The following is a 19,686-nucleotide window of genomic DNA, read 5'->3' as shown; positions in this document are numbered from 1 at the left end:
CCTCCTTCCCTTGGTATCTGATTAAAGGGCCTTGGTCCTTGAGACTGGGGTTTTCGACCCTATTGCAGGCTTTTCCCTAATGTTCCCAGATGCAGTCTTTTCTCAGCCACCTCATCACACCAGTTCAGACATGGGCAATCTCCTGCTTTGGGACATCTTCTCAGAGGCCATCACTTAAAATAATTTGGTGGGAAGCAACTCCAACACCCCAGACCCACACCTTCCAAGGTACTTCCAGGAGATACCTTCCAAGAGATCCTCTGGTCCCGCCCCGAGGCCCAAGCCGAAAGAGCAGAAGTCCACTGCAATCCGGCCTTCAGCTGACAAGGGCAATTCCAAACCTCTCTCTACATGCCCTTGATACAGCACCTGATGGGGGCAGCTTTCGCCACCCCCACCCCCACACCGCTGAGTGGGGTAACAACACCCATGTGCCTTGATTGTAACCTGCACTGAAACGTCACACGAGGTGTGTGTGGAGGTGAGGGATGGGGATAAATGAACGAGAGACGCCAAATACCACACACACGACATACACACACATACCACACACATGCATACACACACCACACACACACGCCCGAGTTCCTTGGCAGTGTTCCTTTAATGGTAGACTGCTGTGCTGAGTCACCTCAACTGTGTCCGAATCTGTGCAACCCCACGGACTGCAGCCCACCAGGCTCCTCTGTCCATGGGATTCTCCAGGCAAGGATACTGGAGTGGGTTGCCATGCCCTTCTCCAGGGGATCTTTCTGACCCACCGATCCAACTGGCGTCTCTTAACGCCTCAGGTTCAGGCGTCTCTTAGCCTGCATTGGCAGGCGGGTTCTTCACCACTAGCCGCACCTGGGAAGCCCAATAGTAAAGACAAAGATGTCTTCACGCAAGGGAACCCAAGCGACTTTTCGAGTACACTGGAAGTGAAAGGCACTCATGTGTCTGACGCTTTGCAACCCCGCGGCCTGCTCCTCTGTGCATGGAACTCTCCAGGCCAGAATACTGCAGTGCGTAGTTGCTCCCTTCTCCAGGGGATTTTCCGAACCCAGGTCTCCTGCAATGCAGGTGGATTCTCTGAGCTACCAGGGAAGCTGTAAATACTTTTGTAACGGGTCCCTTTGTCATTGCAATTTCCTTTTCTGCTATTTAATAATGTTTGAGCTGTGGGTTCCCTTAAATACAAACATTGAAAAGATAATGGTTGACTTTTTTCCTCCTCCCATGAGACTAGATTTTTCACAGAATCCTAAATGATGAAGCAATTACATAAATGCTGTTCAACAGAGCCAATTATCACACTATGTATGACCTAGGGACCTATGGGGGGAACTGCTCAGGTCACCTGCAAAGGCCAGCCTCAAGGCTTCTCCTGATGTAACAAGTCCCAGGGCGCTGACAGCCTGTGGGTGCAGGAGGGCCAGGGGTCAGGTCCAGCCCCCGGAGCCCCACCCGGGCCCCCAGCGTGCCCACCTTGCTGCACCGGCGAGTAGGCGTTGGTCAGGAAGCGGAAGTGGCCCTTGTTGTACCAGCAGATCAGGGACATGCTCCCCTTCATCCGGATGCTGTGCTGGCCCCGGGCAGGTGGTGTGGCTGGGCTGCTTAGCATGGACGGTGGCAGGCCGGTGCAGTCACTCTTCCTGGAGCTGAGCAGGCCACAGCAGTAGATCCCTGCGGGGACAGGGACCGCACAGCCTCAGGGCGGCTCCCCCGCTTCCCCAGGGGAGATGGGAAGTTTGGGAGCTTTCATCCCAGACGTGCTGCCTCCCCTACACTTCTGTATGTATCTAAGATCACACGGAAGACCTAACGCAGGCAGAGCGTCGGCAGTAAGGCAGCAGTGCTCACGGCCAGAGGGCTTGCGACCTGCCAGTACAGGGCTGAACCTGTGGACCCAACCTCCCATCTGCTTCCAGAACTTCTGAGCTCACGTGACGCACAGGAACTTCAGGCTCTTGGTTGGGCGGGCAGAGACGGGCATCATTAAGCCCAAACCAACTATGTACCCTACCCCTCTCACCAACACTCGCCATCTGCAGGGCACTTTGGGAAGCTCCGCCTATGTGCAGCCAAGTGAAAGGCAGAGGGGAAGTCATCCATGACACGTGCTTTGTGGGGGCGGTGAGTGGCGGAGTTTTCTGGTGGAAGAGCTTGAGCAGGGCCTCTGAAGCCTAGAATGCTGCCTGCAGCAGGAGCCCTGCAAGCAGAGACTAACTGAAATATGGAGGCTTCTCCAAATTCTTCCAGGACTCGAGGTCTTTCCCAGTCCTCACTGCTCATGGGTCCCCCTGGGTAGCCACGGGGAAGCCAAGGGGCATTCTGACTGGAGACTGGGGAATGGTCTCCCCGATGTCATGGGCATGAATTCCTGGTCACCTTCCATGGTGGAAGGACTCTGATGATCTCCTGTCCTTCCACTGCCTCAGTCAGACCCTTGGGGGGCACACCCAGTCTTGCTGTCCAACAGAAGAGGGCTCCCCATGGCTCCCACCACTATAGATCCAAATACCCAGACTCCAAGATTTACAAACAAGAATCTGTCTTCAAAACAAGAAGAGAATTTAGATGAATGAGGATAACGTTTAAAATTGCCCACTGGGCTTGATGAACACAACCACCCAAAGAGTAGCTGCATTTTTCTAACAGGAGAAGAGAATCTAGCACTGCACAAGTTTATTTATGAAAATAGCAATTCTCATGTGAATATTGTTACAAAGCAGTCTCCATGCGCCCAGCAGGCACAGCCAGGCTCTCGGCTGTAACTTCAACCCCGGCCACTCATCAGAATTTCCTGGGGTCACCAGACCAGAGAACACAGAGTCCCTGAGGGTGGGGGCAGCCATCCATGGGCAACATGGAGACTACCTCCCCGCACGTCCGGCATTGCAGGGGAAGCCCAGGAGGTCATAAGGGAGGGCTCACAGCCTCAGATGCTTCTAACAGGTAACGAAATCTCTGCTCTTGGAAAAACTCAAATTCCATGTCTAATTATTTTTTTCCTCTAGAAGATTCTCCCCCATCCTCTAGTTCCCTGAGCGGGGAGGGCCCTCTTCTTCCCAGCGGCCCAGCTCTCAGGGAAGCCTTTGGTGTCCTCACTCTGTACCAACCAGGCCCACCAGGCCCACGCTATGAGAGCATCCTAACAATACCATGTGACCCTCGGTCCAGGTGACGAGGTGGTATGAGGCAGCATCAGGCCCGCAAGGCCCACGAAAACTGTTAGGGCAGTTCTGGGGACCCTGGGGGTTTCATGCCATGCCCGTGACACTCACACTGGGAGCCGAGCAGGCCAGTGGACATGCAGCCCTGGTGCTCAGCATGCTCACATGGGGACCCATGGCGCTGGGTTCATGAGCACTAGGGCCAATTTTCTCCAACTTGACTTCCACGGCCCTACTTCACATGGTCTCTCAACAATTAAACCCTGAGCCCTGCTGGGACCAGAGTAGTGAGGCACAGCGCAGGCTGGCAGAAGCAAAGGGCCCAGGGGCTGCTTCATCACAGTTGCTGAGGCCACGGGTCGGTAGCTGTGGGCTCCCCGTTACTTGAAAGGGTTTGGTTTTAAGGCCAGACATCAGATCTGTTGCTAAGCAACAGGTCTGCAATTTCAGTGCCTGGAGGAGCTGAGTGGGGGGCGTTCTAGGTTTCTGCTGAGTGGACGGAATATAAATCCCAAATGCAGGACCAAGTGAAGACAGATGCAGCCTGCTATGGGGCTCCCTGACTCAGCCGGGGTCTGCTTCAAAAGCCCCAATTCTTCCAGAGCCATGGAAGGCTTGCTCAATCTTTTCAACAAATGAACCAGGCATCTTAGCACTGAGGGGAGCTAACACCTTTCTGAGGCCCACTGTGCAGCTGCCTGTATTAATCCACACAATTCTCTAAGTGGAAGGGGTGACATTACAGCTCGCAGAATGGGGAGTTCAGACTCCCTAAGAGCCTTAGGAGAAGCTGTGCCTTGATGCTGTGGATTTAATATTTGTGCCCCACTCCCAATTCCTACATCGAAAACCTAATGCCTGAGGTGAAGAGATGGTATCTGGAAGTGGGCCTTCAGGAGGTGGTTAGGTCAGGAGGGTGGAGCCCTCATGGATGGGATTGATGCCCTTATAAAGGAGGCCCCACAGAGTTCCCTCGCCCCTTTCCCCACGTGAGGACACAGGGGGAAGTCTGCAGCCTCATCTGGCCATGCTGGCACCCCGTCCTGGACGTCCAGCCTCTGCAATCGTGAGCAATAAGTCCCTATTGTCCATGAGACACCCACTCTGTAGCACTTTGCTATAGCAGCCCATAAAACGCTAGCAAAACTCCTTGGATGGCCTGGCCTCATCACAAAGGACACCAGAAAACCTGTACTGACCTGTCCCCGAGACCACAAGCTTGAGACAGGTCTCCAGCCCCATCTCTGGGGGCCCAGCAGGGCGGGCGGGCCCCAGGCCCTCAGGCTCAGGCCTCCTCGTCAGGCGTTCTGGGGGCCGTGCTGCCAGCAGCACACCCGTACCCCCAGCCCCACCTCCGCACTTCTCCAGGGGGAGGGGCCTCATTCAAGCTGGTCCCCACTTGACAAACCTTGCTTTTCAAACTCTTCAAACAGGGTCAGGCTGGTGATGCTGGGCCCGGTGAAGATGATGTAGTTCTTCCCGGCCGCGTTCCGGCACAGGCTCCTGGCCACCATGCTGTGGAGCTGGGGCTTGTTCTTCAGTGCATCCAGCCCATCGGGGCCACCGCCTTCCTTCAAGTGCACATAAATCTGCATCAGAAACACACAGGGGTCAGTGAGCTCACAGCAGGGCCAGGCTGGGGTCCAATCATTCAGGAAGCACAGGCTTTTGCCACCAGGCCAGGCATGTGGGACAGTCACCCTCTTTCAGGCCACCGGTTCCACAGCCCCCACCGGCCCCGTCATCTCTGTGCTCCACAGAGACCGGTCACTTCCTGGCGGCGCTGAAGCCTAGTGCCTCAGCCCAAGACTGCAGCTCGGACCTGCCAGAGTAGAGAAGGGAAAAGGTCAAACAGTTACAAGTAACGCCATCTGGCAGCTGAGATCAAAGGCAAACACATCCGCCTGTTCTGAAGCACAGAAGTCATGTTCACGGTAAACAGAAATAAAGGCTACTTCCCCTGTAAGAACGGATCTGTGCACTTTCTGTTTGCATACAGCTTTTTCACTTACAAAGCATGTCCACAATTACAGTAACCACCAGGGGGGCAGAAGGGGCAGCATTCACTTCATAATGCAGAGGGAGAGATGGGATTTAAAACCCACATGACATCCCAGGACCAGCAAAGAGGATGTGCTGGAATTCAGTTCAGTTCAGTTCAGTTGCTCAGTCGTGTCCGACTCTTTGTGACCCCATGAATCGCAGCACGCCAGGCCTCCCTGTCCATCACCAACTCCCGGAGTTTACCCAAACCCATGTCCATTGTGTCCGTGATGCCATCCAACCATCTCATCCTCTGTCGTCCCCTTCTCCTCCTGCTCTCAATCTTTCCCAGCATCAGGGTCTTTTCAAATGAATTAGCTCTTCGCATCAGGTGGCGAGAGTGCTGGAGTTTCAGCTTCAGCATCAGTCCTTCCAATGAACACCCAGGACTGATCTCCTTTAGGATGGGCTGATTGGATCTCCTTGCGGTCCAAGGGACTCTCAAGAGTCTTCTCCAACACCACAGTTCAAAAGCATCAATTCTTCGGCGCTCAGCTTTCTTTATAGTCCAACTCTCACACCCATACATGACCACTGGAAAAACCATAGCCTTGACTAGACGGACCTTTATCAGCAAAGTAATGTATCTGCTTTTTAATATGTTGTCTAGGTTGATCACAACTTTCCTTCCAAGGAGTAAGCATCTTTTAATCTCATGGCTGCAGTCACCATCTGCAGTGATTTTGGAGCCCCCAAAAATAAAGTCTGACACTGCTTCCACTGTCTCCCCATCTATTTGCCAGGAAGTGATGGGACCAGATGCCATGATCTTAGTTTTCTGAATGTTGAGGTTTAAGCCAACTTTTTCACTCTCCTCCTTCACTTTCATCAAGAGGCTTTTTAGTTCTTCATTTTCTGCCATAAGGGTGCTGTCATCTGCATATCTGAGGTTATTGCTATTTCTCCCAGCCATCTTGATTCCAGCTTGTGCTTCCTCCAGCCCAGCGTTTCTCAGGATGTACTTTGCATAGAAGTTAAATAAGCAGGGTTACAACATACAGCCTTGACGTACTCCTTTCACAATTTGGAACCAGTCCATTGTTCCATATCTTGTTTTAAATGTTGCTTCTTCACCTGCATACAGATTTCTCTGGAGGCAGGTCAGGTGGTCTGGTATTCCCATCTCTATAAGAATTTTCCACATTTTGTTGTGATCCACACAGTCAAAGGCTTTGGCATAGTCAATAAAGCAAAAATAGATGTTTTTTTGGAACTCTCTTGCTTTTTCAATGATCCAGCGGATGTTGGCAATTTGATCTCTGGTTCCTCTGCCTTTTCTAAAACCAGCTTGAACATCTGTAAGTTCATGGTTCATGTATTGCTAAAGCCTGACTTGGAGAATTTTGAGCATTACTTTACTAGTGTATGAGATGAGTGCAATTGTGCAGTAGTTTGAGCATTCTTTGGCATTGCCTTTCTTTGGGATTAGAATGCAAACTGACCTTTTCCAATCCTGTGGCCAAGGCTGAGTTTTCCAAATTTGCTGACATATTGAGTGCAGCACTTTCACAGCATCATCTTTTAGGATATGAAATAGCTCAGCTGGAATTTCATCACATCCACTAGCTTTGTTCGTAGTGATGCTTCCAAAGGCCCACGTGATTTCACAGTCCAGGATGTCCGGCTCTAGGTGAGTGTGAGTGATCACACCTTCGTGATTATCTGGGTCGTGAAGATCTTTTTTGTACAGTTCTTCTGTGTACTCTTGCCACTTCTTAATATTTCTGCTTCTGTTAGGTCCATACCATTTTTGTTCTTTATTGAGCCCATCTTTGCATGAAATGTTCCCTTGGTATCTCTAATTTTCTTGAAGAGATCTCTAGTCTTTCCCAATCTATTTTTCTCCTCTATTTCTTTGCATTGATCACTGAGGAAGGCTTTCTTATCTCTCCTTGCTATTCTTTGGAACTCTGCATTCAGATGGGTATATCTTTCCTTTTCTAGCTTGCTTTTCGCTTCTCTTCTTTTCACAGCTATTTGTAAGTCCTCCTCAGACAGTCATTTTACTTTTTTGCATTTGTTTTTCTTGGGGATGGTCTTGCTGCCTGTCTCCTGCACAATGTCACAAACCTCCGTCATAGTTCATCAGGCTCTCTGTCTATCAGATCTAGTCCCTTAAGTCTATTTCTCACTTCCACTGTATAGTCCTAAGGGATTTGATTTAGGTCATACCTGAATGGTCTAGTGGTTTTCCCTACTTTCTTCAATATAAGTCTGAACTTGGCAATAAGGAGTTGATGATCTGAGCCACAGTCAGCTCCCAGTCTTGTTTTTGCTGACTGTATAGAGCTGTTCCATCTTTAGCTGCAAATTACTACACAATAGTTACTGCTGGAATTACTACACAATAATTTTCAACCATGTGCCATGATCATCTTCTGAAGACACCATCTAAGACATAGATGCAGGAAGTAGGAAGGGAGTTAGAAAGTGAGTGGTCCTCCCTACAGTTGACTGAACTGTGAAGAATCACCACATGGGTATTAACTACTGTCCACCTTTCTGGGTGCTCACCATGCCTGTCACACAGCCCAGGGACCACAGCTAGCAGCTGATGGGCAGGGAGCCCCACGCTGACTGCCCTCTGAGGCACAGAACTGAATGCAGGCCTGGCCATGCAGACTGAGAGCAGCCGAGAAGGGGCACAGGGAGGACTGGCGGGTCCCCGGGGCTGCCCTCAGCCAAGTGACCGCAGACGACCTCCTGCAAAACCCAGCACCTAATGTTCCTGAGGCTGAGGAAGAGCAGGGGTGTGGGTCTGACTTTAAAAGCAGCGCATCCTTGAGGAATCATCAGGGAGGACTTGGCTTCCCCTCAGTCTGGGGGGCTCACGTGGCAGGACTTAACACTTCATTTTGGGGTCTTTATGCCTTTCCCACCTAAACTCCCAGAAGGAACCTCTCTGACAGACAGTAAGACACTGAGGTGAACAAGCTAGTCATCTCTGCCAAGCATCACGTGTGGCTGTGGCTAAGCAAGGACATTTCCTCACAACCTGTCTTCTCTCCTTCACCAAGCCCAATCCCGCAGCCACCACCATAGGTTTCTGCACCAGTTCTGACTCACAGGATATCCTGACACAACCACACTGTGTACTCTGTCCCCAAACCCACCTCAGTTCAGTCGCTCAGTCGTGTCCGACTCTTTGCGACCCCATGGACTGCAGCATGCCAGGCCTCCCTGTCCATCACCAACTCCCGGAGACTACCCAAACTCATGTCCATTGAGTCGGTGATGCCACCCAACCATCTCATCCTATGTCATCCCCTTCTCCTCCCACCTTGAATCTTCCCCAGCATCAGGGTCTTTCCAAAGGAGTCAGCTCTTTGCATCAGGTGGCCAAAGTACTGGAGTTTCAGCTTCAGCATCAGTCCTTCCAATGAATATTCAGGACTGCTTTCCTTTAGGATGGACTGCCTGGATCTCCTTGCTGTCTAAGAGACTCTCAAGAGTCTTCTCCAACACCACAGTTCAAAAGCATCAATTCTTCAGCACTCAGCTTTCTTTACAGTCCAACTCTCATATCCATACATGACTACTGGAAAAACCATAGCTTTGACTTTGTTGGCAAAGTAATGTCTCTGCTTTTTAATATGCTGTCTAGGTTGGTCATAACTTTTCTTCCAAAGAGCAACCATCTTTTAATTTCATGGGTGCAGTTACCATCTGCAGTGATTCTGGAGCCCAGAAAAATAAAGTCTGACACTATTTCCATTGTTTCCCCATCTATTTGCCATGAAGTGATGGGACCGGATGCCATGATCTTAGTTTTCTGAATGTTGAGCTTTAAGCCAACCTTTTCACTCTGCTCTTTCACTTTCATCAAGAGGCTTATTAGTTCTTCACTTTCTGCCATAAGGGTGGTGTCACCTGCATATCTGAGGTTTTTGATATTTCTCCTGGCAATCTTGATTCCAGCTTGTGATTCATCCAGCTCAGCATTTCTCATGATGTACTCTGCATATAGGTTAAAAAAACAGGGTGACAATATACAGCCTTGATGTACTCCTTTTCCAATTTGGAACCAATCCATTGTTCCATGTCCAGTTCTAACTGTTGCTTCCTGACCTGCATACAGATTTCTCCAGAGGCAGGTCAGGTCGTCTGGTATTCCCATCTCTTTTTTTTTTTTTTAATATATAAGCTATGTTTCTACCTCTGTTTTATTTTTTTCCCATTTATTTTTATTAGTTGGAGGCTAATTACAATATTGTAGTGGTTTTTGCCATACATTGACACAAATCAGCCATGGATTTACATGTGTTCCCCATCCTGAACACCCCTCTCACCTCCCTCCCCATCCCATCCTTCTGGGTCATCCCAGTGCACCAGCCCTGAGCACCCTGTCTCATGCATCCAATCTGGACTGGCGATCTGTTTCACACTTGATAATATACATGTTTCGATGCTGTTCTCTCTGATCATCCCACCCTCGCCTTCTCCCATAGAGTCCATCTCTTTAAGAATTTTCCACAGTTTGTTGTGATCCACACAGTCAAAGGCTTTGGCATAGTCAATAAAGCAGAAATAGATGTTTTTCTGGCACTCTCTTGCTTTTTCGATGATCCAGCGGATGTTGGCCATTTGATCTCTGGTTCCTCTGCCTTTTCTAAATCCAGCTTGAACATCTGGAAGTTCACGGTTCACGTACTGTTGAATCCTGGCTTGGGGAACTTTGAGCATCACTTCGCTAGTGTGTGAGATGAATGCAACTGTGCGGGAGTTTGAACATTCTACATCAAGACAGCAGTCTTGTCCCACATGTCCCTGAAAGGAAACCTTCCATCCACACACACCCAGGATTCTCAGCAGGGTATGGAAGGTGCACTGCTGGAATCCCTCAGGCCCAACCCTGATGACAACCCACCTGGTTTCCAAAGTTCCCTGGAAAGATGGGGCAGTCCCTGGCACACTCTGCCTGAGGCAGGCTACATTTAATAGGATTAAATGCAAAATCCTGTAACCAAGCTAAAAAAATTAACTGCATCTAGTATGGGATATAAGAAATATGACTCAGCAAGAATGTTAAAACAAGCAAAACACTAAACACTTGGAGATGGATGACTGCAGGCCTCAGATACCGTGACGGGCCTAAGCGAACATATGCTGACTCCCATTAGAAACCAAGGTGGTGACCATCTCAATCTTCCCTGGTCACATCACGGTCGGTTCTCTGGGATACCACACTTTCCAAGGTGTAACGAGAATGGTGGTGGTTGGCGTGTTAGTTTTCTAGGGCTGCCATAACAGAGAGCCACAGGGAGGAGCACAGAGGACTCCAAGAGCTCCTCCTTGGCTGCAGAGCTGTGTTGAGGAATGATGATTACCATCTTTCTAGGGCAGAACCAAGATGAATATAAACAAACAGGTGGAAAACAGATCTGCTTGAATCAGAGCCCTTACTGACACTCAAGAGCTATTCAAACACTGAATGGGTGGCCTCAGACATGCTCCAGGACAAGTCAGCGGCTGCTTGGAAGGTCTGAGCTTCTCGTGCAGGAGGTGTCAGTGTCAAAGGATGGTTCAGAACCACATAGATGCCAAGTTCAGAGGCCCCAATAAGTGGACATAAGACATCACCCCTCCTGATGAACCCATAACCCTTGATTCACGCGAGGATGCCTGGAGTGGACAGGGCTAAACTTGGCCATCAGGGCAACCAACACCAGCAGAATAAACTTACCCTGCTTAAGTCCTAACAGCAAAGGGAACATTGCTTCTCTCCTGAAACTAATGATAACCTGGAAAGAATCACATCTTTCTCACCAGCAGCTTTCCCAGCTGAGGCACTGGGTGAGCCAGAGCCTTACAAACTTGTCTCCAAAAATAAAGTCAGTGTTTTGGAAGGCAAGTTATCCAGGTTCTCAGATGTGAGATACCTGCCAACGTCACCCTCTGATTTCCAGACCAGACTCAGCTGCACAGACTAGTGTCCTCCCTTCCACCCCAACACTCTCTCCGCCCTCTTTGCCAACACTCTCGCCGCCCTCTTTGGAAGCGTGGACATTCTCGGGGTTGGGGGTGGGAAAGGGTTGGCATGCAGAGGCTGTTGGCACACAGGGGCCCCGGTCCCTGTGGGGACAATGCTGGGAAGGGAACTGAGCATCTGGCCAGGGAACCACAGATCCCGCCAGCCCAAGGGGCTGGCCACTTTTGCTCATCGCAAGCACCAAAGCATGTCAGCAAGGAACTGAAGGTAAGGAGGATGTCCTCACTCAGACTCGCCCGTCAGGGCAGAAGAGGGCCCTTGCCAGTACTCAGAGCTGTGTGATGTCCACTGAGGTCAGGTCACAAAGTACCGCCCTGCTTCCCGAGCCACAGGCACAGCAAGACAGCACCGTCAGGGCAAACGCACTGTCCTGCAAGCAAGGCGGGGCAGGGCTGTGCTGTGACTTTCATGGGCCTTTTTACTCCCATGGGCCTCGTCCTCTGTGAAAAAGGATTTAAAATTATATTTTACAGCTGCAGTGGCATAAATATACTAATATTATATATTAAAGCACTTTCTTCAGCTTACAAGTTTTTATTTTTTTCCCCTCCTGATTTTGAGAGAAACAAAAGCATTGTCAGCCCCTAAAATGTTATGGCCCTCAGCACTGGTCCTGCAGTGCTGCGGAGCCATCGGCCTGGGCAGTGGAGGGGAGGCAAGGAACAGATGCGGGACGCCTGAGCCCAGCTGTGACGGTGCTGAGTCTGAGGTGCGGAGGGCCCGCCGAACAGAAGCCACAGGACGAGGAAGGTGTAAACCGGAGAAGGCCAGGGAGGGTTAGCATGTGGGGGTGAGCGGAGCTGAGCCAGGCTCCTGAGGTCACCAGCACTGGGGGGCCTCCCATGGAGGAGGCGCTCACGGAGACCTGCAGGGGAAGGAGGGCAAGGAAACCGCCCGGGATGGGAGGGGTTGAGAAAGTCCAACAGCCTGGCTGGAAAGCAGGGGCAGCAGTGGGGCGGGCACAGCCGGTGGACACTGCTGACTCCTCCGAGGTCACGGCGCTCAAGGCAGAACTAGAACAGAAATCGGTTTCTAACTACACACTACTTATATATATATAAATATTATATATAGATTATATATAAATATATATGCAGATTGTATAAATTTTTATTTACCTATATAATTATTTATGTAAATCCAGCCTGACAGATGATTTCCACTTTCACACACACACAGCTGTCCTCTCCTCACACAACTTATTTGATGCTTCTGAACAGACATACACACTCAAATTTAGATACACTTGCTGCTTTTCCACTGTGTAATGCGTCATCACAAGCCTAGTGGTTCACGCAGCACCTGCTTAAACCTGGCTCTGCAGGGCATGGGTGAGATTCTGTCCAGGATACCACAGCCAGCACTTCTGGCTATGTCTGCACAGTTCCCTGCTGGCATGAGCTGGCGGATGGGTCTCTCAATCCCTAGAGGTCACTGCCCTCCCCTCCTGGGCCCCTTCCAGCCTCAAAGCTGGCAGTGGACTCTCTGCCTTGAGTTGAATCCCTTCTGTGCTTCCAACCTCTTTGCCAGGAAGAGGTTGCTCCTTTAGAGGCTTGCTTCATTAGGTCAGGTCCACCTGGGATCATTTCCTTTTTAAAATCAATGGATTTAGGGCCACAGTTATATCCACAGAATCATATTCCCTCCACAGCAACACCCAGGTCAGCGTCTGAGTGAAGCACCGGGCGAGGCACTCCACTTGGGGGCAGGATCTGTGGGCACCTTCAAGTTCCGCCTCCACCCAACAGATGCGTGCCTATGACCCAAAGGGACCAAACACCATGGCTTATGAAGGGCACGCCCCCCACCTCATTATTATTAATAAAAGCAGCAGAGTGGTGGCGACATGAACTTTATTCTCTGGAAATAGATTGATTTCAACGTATACGGATGCACATAAACCAGCAGAGACTCTGACTACCCAAACACCCCACAATGTGAGGGCTTGGAGTGTTCAGTACTCCTGGGAACTCTGCTATGGTATAATCTTTCTGTGTGTGTGTGTAGATACGCTGACTATATTCTCAAATGGCTCTTTTTAGATGTTGGAATTATAGATATTTTGAGATTTTTATGTTTTTGATGTTAAACACACAATCCAATCTAATCAAAAAAGACAAACTAAATGTAATCATAGAAGAAGCACCACCCCCCATCAGAACTACCCAAGCAGAGGCCTATGTGGAACTCAAGTCTGTTTCTGAGACAGCCCCCACCTCAGTCGGTGCTTTTAACATGCTGTGCATTAAGATCACGCCTGGAGGTGACAACAGCCCCCACCTCCCCTGGAAACAACACACTTCTCCAGAAGCCATGATGCATGGTGGTATCACAGGCCCATCTCAGATGACCTGGCTTTGTCCACACGGGCAAATCCGAACACTGCCAATTCCCCAGACTCCAGCCAGCCTCTTTCCGAGGAGTACTAAGCTGCTGCCTCAGGAGGAGCGGGAGAGCGGGGATGTGCGGGGTCAGACATCTTCCTGTTCCTACTAGGAAATGAGGAAGAAGAATGAGCCTGAAAACCGGCATCAGTGTGAGCCCACGGAGGCTCCTCAACTGCGGCACTCACTATAGAGGACAATGAGTTTAAAGTGAGTACAAAACAGGATTGATATTTAAATAAGTAACAAAAATAGTGATGTCAAAAGTCTCAGCCGAGGGGCAGGGTTTTCAATGAACTGACAACTGGGCAGTCAAAAAGCCACAAAAGGACTCAACCTGCCTGACAAGTGCCACAGGGTCAGCTTGGTCCAGCTCCCGCTGGCCTGAGTTTGCTCTGGCTGAGTTTGCCCTTAGTTGGTCTAAGGTGTGAGCCTGTATCACTGAGTGGGATGAATGAAAAAAGTCATAACCTTCCATGGGTTCTTATACCCACCACGTGCCATTGCTCTGACTGGGGAAGACAGCCAACGGACTGTGTGCAAACGTGAGGGCCTCCCTTAAAGAGTCTCGTCAGACCCCGAGGAAGGCGGCAGTGGGCGCCACACCCGCCCCCCACACTGCGCTGGGGGCTCCCATAAGACAGTGCCAGGGACACAGCACGCATCCAGATGTCTAACTGCTGCCTCGTCGGCTTTTCATAAAGCTCTTGCTCTCCATCCACATATGCGGAGAGCATCATTACACTAGAACAGTTCCTCCTGCAGTGAGAGGCACAGGGCAGCTTCCATCATGGTGCAAAATGGAATTTGCAGCAGAGACTTTCACTATCTGAGCTACAACTTGTTTGGCAAGTGTCTTTAGAACAGAAAAATGTATTTTTCAGTTGCCAAGCTTTTCACTTTTCCTAAAAAATTAAGTTTTTCTGGCTCCTATGATTGTTAACTTTTTCATATATACATTTAGAGAGGGAAGAAAATTAATACATGGTATTACATTTTGTCCCACGATATTATCACTGATACTGTGTATTTTTTATAACACATATTAACACATATGTGTTATTTATAATAATGTTATTTTTATAATAATGTGTTATTTTTAACACATTATTAACACATATGTGTATTTTTTATAACACATGTCATAACAGAAAGAATCTCAAGAAACATGGATTACAGTGCTAACACCCTGGGAGATGCCTGCACCACATGTCTGGCTGTCTTAGCCCTACTTCTGAAACGCCCCAAGACCTCGTGAGACAGGACCTAGTTCATCACCACTTTTCCCGAAAGAACACTGGTTAGAGCTGTGATCACTGATGGTCTCAAGGGTCATGAAGATGCACCGGCTGAAAATTCCACTAAGCTGTCACTGGGCTTTGCTGGTCTTGACCACTGGTCCTACTTCTCCTGCAGAACAGAAGAGCATTGGGCTGCTCCACTGCTGGTGGGGGGCACATCTGGGGATGGGGAGGTCTAGCGTTAGGGACTGTGACCCTTTGCTTAGACTTTTTATTCATTAGTGATGCAGAGCAGGTGGAGGGTGTAATCCCAGAAATGAGGAAACAGTGCAAGAACGCAGCATTAGCACGGCTGGAAACCACACAGAATGGGCACATGGAGCTGGGTAGGGCTGTCACCTGTGGACGGATGGCCAGACATGAAACCATCAAGTTTAAAGGGTGCTCACTCACCACAAGAGGAATGGAGTCTGTCCAGGAGACTGGTGAGGGCACAGCCCTGGATTCAAGAGGCAAAGGGCAAAAGCTCTGCCGTTTACTGGCTTGTGTGATTTGGGAAGAATTAACTATTCTGAGCCTTGGTTTCCTCATTTATAAAGATAATAATACTCTGTGTACCTTGCAAGGCTATTCTCGGTATGTGCAAGTTGCATACACAGAAATGATCTTTTTTATGGCAAAGCTTCATTATCTGTGCTGGAACCTCTAGACACACATGGCTATTTTAATTTAAATTCACTAAGAATTAAGGAAGATGAAGAATCCAATTCCTCAGTCGCAGTAGTCAAGCACTCAGTCTACATGAAAACAGGGGCTGCCAGGGTGGAGCAACAGACACAGGGCGTTTCATCATCATGCAAAGTTCTACTAGACATGCTGACTCCCACCCTCTTTGGCTCATCAGCCTGGTTTTCAAGCAAAATCTCTATGACATCACTTTACTGACAGCTTTCACTACCAGTGTTTCCTCACGTTACCTTTCGCCGTGGCCACGGCCAAGAAGGGCTCACGCGCCGAGACTGCTCTCTGCCCCGTCTTCTCCAGCTGCATCTGCAGCACTACACACCCTTACAAGAACTTTGCTTCTGTTTTATCCCAAAGCTCAGCTAATAGGTGATTCTGACTTTCAAAATGATGGATTGAGGAGAAACTCTAATTCGAAAAGATCCACAGATCCCAGTGTTCACAGCAGCACCATTTACAGCAGCCAAGACAAGGAAGCAACCTGACTACCCACCGACAGATGAATGGATGACGTGGCACATACGACGGAATATTGCCCAGCCATAAAAAAGAATGAAACAAGGCCATCTGCAGCAACACGGAATGATCCAGAGACCACCATACTAAGTGAAGTCAGTCAGAAAAAGACAGGTATCACTTCCACGTGGAATCTAAGAATTTGATGCAAATGAACTTATTTACAAAACAGAAACAGACTGACAGACATAAACTTATGGTCACCAAAGGTGGGGAGAAGGATAAATTAGGAATTTGGGATTAACAAATAAACATTACTATATATAAAATATATAAACAACAAGGACCTACTGCACAGCACGTGGAACGATACTCAATATCTTATAATAAACCATAACTGAAAAGAATATGAAAAAGAATATATGCATATATTTAAATGAATCACTTTGTTATTTACCTGAAACTAACACAACTTTGCAAATCAACTCCATATCAGTAAAACAACAACAGACTGAAGGAGGCTCTTTGTACCCTTCTGAATACAGTTCCTTGGGGAGAGGGCCAGGGTGTAATCTGATCCAGTTAGTGTCTGATTCACTTACTTGGCACTTGATAAATTCTTTCTTGTCTCTGCTTCCCTATATGGTAAGGAGGGCTGGGCAAACTAACCCGCTCCACACTGAGGAAATATTAGTGCTAAGTCACGCGCTCATGGACACTGAGTTCTGTGACAGATGTACTGTGCCCCAGCCAGTTCCATCCTGGGACATAACCACATCTCACCTGCACCAGATTCAAAATGGCATCCCAGCCACTGCACAGTTAAACAGATGGGTAAATGTCCCGCCCAGTTTCTGACTCCACAAGCAAACCTCACCTTAGTTAATTTCATTCTGAGCCTCATTTTCCAAGTTAGTTTTAGGTCAGGAGTAACTCATTAGTACATAAAAATATTAGAAGTTATATAAGAAAAAATGAAAACCTTCAGTACAAATTCCTCAAATTCGTTCAACATGAAAAGTCAGTCTTAAAACAAGGGCAATCAGTCATAACTGGTATTAGAACATCAATCACCAACAGTGAAGCTGGGTAAGAAATGGACAGCTTGTGGGTAAACTTGGGGTCCCAATCTCTGGGGCACAGACCAGTACCTCCTGTCAGATCAGTGGTGGCATCAGATCAGAAATAAAGTGCATAATAAACATAATACACTTGAATCAACATGAAACCATCCCCCCAACCCCTGGTTCCGGGAAAAATTATCTTCCATGAAATCAGTCCCTGGTACCAAAAAGGTTGGGGACCCCTGGGCTAAAAGAGAAGAGTTCTCTCCCTGGGGACAGATCATGGCTCAGTGGTCCGGAGGCTGAGCGCCAGGGTTGGGAAGGTGGGGTTTAAATTCCAGGTCTGCCCCTTGAGGCTGAGACTTCGGACCATGCAGCAAATCTCTCCGGGCCCGGTTTCTCACCATGAAATAGGGGCAGGTGGTTATGAAAATCAGGGATGCATGTAGTGTGCCCAAGTGTGGGGCCTGGCTGGAGGCGAACACTCCATGTATGCAAACTGCAGAAGCAGCTCATAAACCATGGCTTAGACCAAAGGGAGGAGGGGCCTCCAGAGCTGCCGGTCCAGCCACACAAGGCGTGGGGCCCCTCACGGATACTCCAGGGGCCCCTGGACACACCTGGTGCTGAGTACGGGGCAGGCGGCAGGTCCACTGGCCCGAGGTCTCCATTTTGAGTTCTGGCTTCTGACATCTACTCCTCCGGGGCAGGTGCACGCAATGAGCGAGACACCATGTTTGTCCTTCAGAATGGTTCTACCCGACTCGGACACACCTGACCCTCCAGAAACTGGCCGTTCTCTGCAAGCGCGGCACTGGCCCCTAATAAAGCTCAGCCACACCCACCTCTGCCCGGGGCCCTCCCTCTCACCGCCTCCCTCGAAAGGGACCCGGGGTCTCAACTGTCGAGGCAGGAGGCCTAGTTCAACACATTCAAATGGAGAACTCGGCCTTTTTGATCATATCAGTTTTTGTCTTTTTTAATTAGGAGACTCTCTTCTTTTCCCCCCCGAGTCTCAGGGCTAAACAAATCCCCATAGGTCAGCACAGCATTAACTACACAGGGGGCTGGTTCTTCCCACTGTGTTCTCAACCTTTTTGACACTACAGACAGAACAACAGTCTCTAGGGAGACGGTCTCCCTTCGTGCCCACAGAAGGGTCACAAGGCTTCCAAGATGAGTGACCTGTGTCCCAGACCGAGGACCCCAGCCACCTGTTGACATGGCTCCCCTGAACTGGATATGCACCCTTCTGTATAAACCTCTCCTTTCACCCTGACTCAGCTCACTGGGACTGAAGACGAAGGCACACGCGGAGGCCTGCTGGGCCAGGCAGCTCCCAGCAGGCCTGTGACACAAAGACACTCTCTGCAGTGCCCCACACACCTCGGATCTGAAAATGGAAGCAGTTTTGCAAAAAGAAGGCATCAGCTGTGGTCTCAGAGCACAGAACACTTGTTCCTAGAGAGCAAGACCATCTCGGGATTGTCAGAGCCTCATGTCACAAACGATATCCCGCATGCTTGTTCCACTGCTGTCAAAACATGGAGTCACACAGCCTAAAGCTCCTCCGTGGAATCTGTGACAAGTACCCCAGGGTGTGGGCGCCCCCGAGGATGAAGGGCCTCCACCAGCCTTGAGCGTTGTTCACTGTGGACAGAAACACACTGTGGGTCAGCTCATTTTCCTGAAATGGACACTTCGAAGGCATGGAAATCCTCTTCGTGGGTGTCAGAGACGTTGGCCGTGTTTCAGATGCTGAATTCACACACCCGGGCCCCCAGCGGGGTTGCGGGGTGCCTCCTCCTCCCCCTCTGAGGGGCTCCTGGGAACAGTGCCCACAGCATACGGAGTCAGCCAGCACCTGAGCCCACATTCCTGCCCCCGCCTATCAGCCTTGCGATTTGGGATGAAAGACTCAGTCTCTTAGGTGTTCTCAGGTGTAAACAAGGACAGAAAGATACTGGTCAAGGTTGCATGCTGCTCAGAGGCCATGCTCAGGGCTGGCCTGCAGTGAGTAACCCTGGCTCCTGCCTGTCCCTTCAGTGTCTGCCCTCGTGGTCTGCCCTCCCATTAGGGCACCACATGCCCTGGTCTCTGCACCCCAGGAGCCTTTCTTAGCCCCACTGCTGCCCTCCAACAGCCTCACACCCCTCCAGGACTGCATCATTCACACTGTACTTAGGAATGTTTTTGTAACTGATATTTTAAGTATAGCTGAATTAGAATGTTGTGTTAACTTCTACTGTAGAGCAAAGTCACTCAGTCAAACACACACACACGTCCTTTTCCATTACAGTTTATCGCAGGATACTGAATATAGTTTTCTGCGCTATACAGCAGGACCTTGCTGTTTATCCATCCTATAACACCAGATCATCACAAACTGGTGAGTTTGCACCAGATCATCGCAAACTCCCAGTCTTGCCCTTCCCTACCCTTCTCCCCCTGGCAACCACAAGTCTGCCTCTGTGCTGTGAGTCCATTTCTGTTTCATAGATAAGCTTATTTGTATCATATTTTAGATTCCACATGGAAGCAATATCATATATTTGCTTTTTCTGTCTGGCTTACTTCACGCAGTATGGTCATCTCTAGGTCCATCCATGT

At 49.4% G+C, this 19,686-nt stretch overlaps 1 protein-coding gene across 3 annotated transcripts in view; it reads right to left on the bottom strand.

Moving 5' to 3' along the window:
• The window catches only part of PGBD5 (piggyBac transposable element derived 5), a 122,069-nt gene that overhangs the window by 37,104 nt on the left and 65,279 nt on the right, over positions 1-19,686 (bottom strand). For all 3 annotated transcript variants that reach the window (XM_043477175.1, XM_043477174.1, XM_043477173.1), the window contains exons 4-5: positions 4,564-4,744; positions 1,468-1,665 (exon numbers count right to left, since the gene is read on the bottom strand). In XM_043477175.1, coding sequence (XP_043333110.1) covers positions 1,468-1,665; positions 4,564-4,744 — 379 coding nt within the window. The remainder of the gene's footprint in view (positions 1-1,467; positions 1,666-4,563; positions 4,745-19,686) is intronic.

This window comes from Cervus canadensis, chromosome 8 (genome assembly GCF_019320065.1).
Source record: "Cervus canadensis isolate Bull #8, Minnesota chromosome 8, ASM1932006v1, whole genome shotgun sequence".
Lineage (NCBI taxonomy): Eukaryota > Metazoa > Chordata > Mammalia > Artiodactyla > Cervidae > Cervus > Cervus canadensis.
Note: the sequence above shows the minus strand (reverse complement) of the source record. Positions and strands in the feature narration are given on the sequence as shown.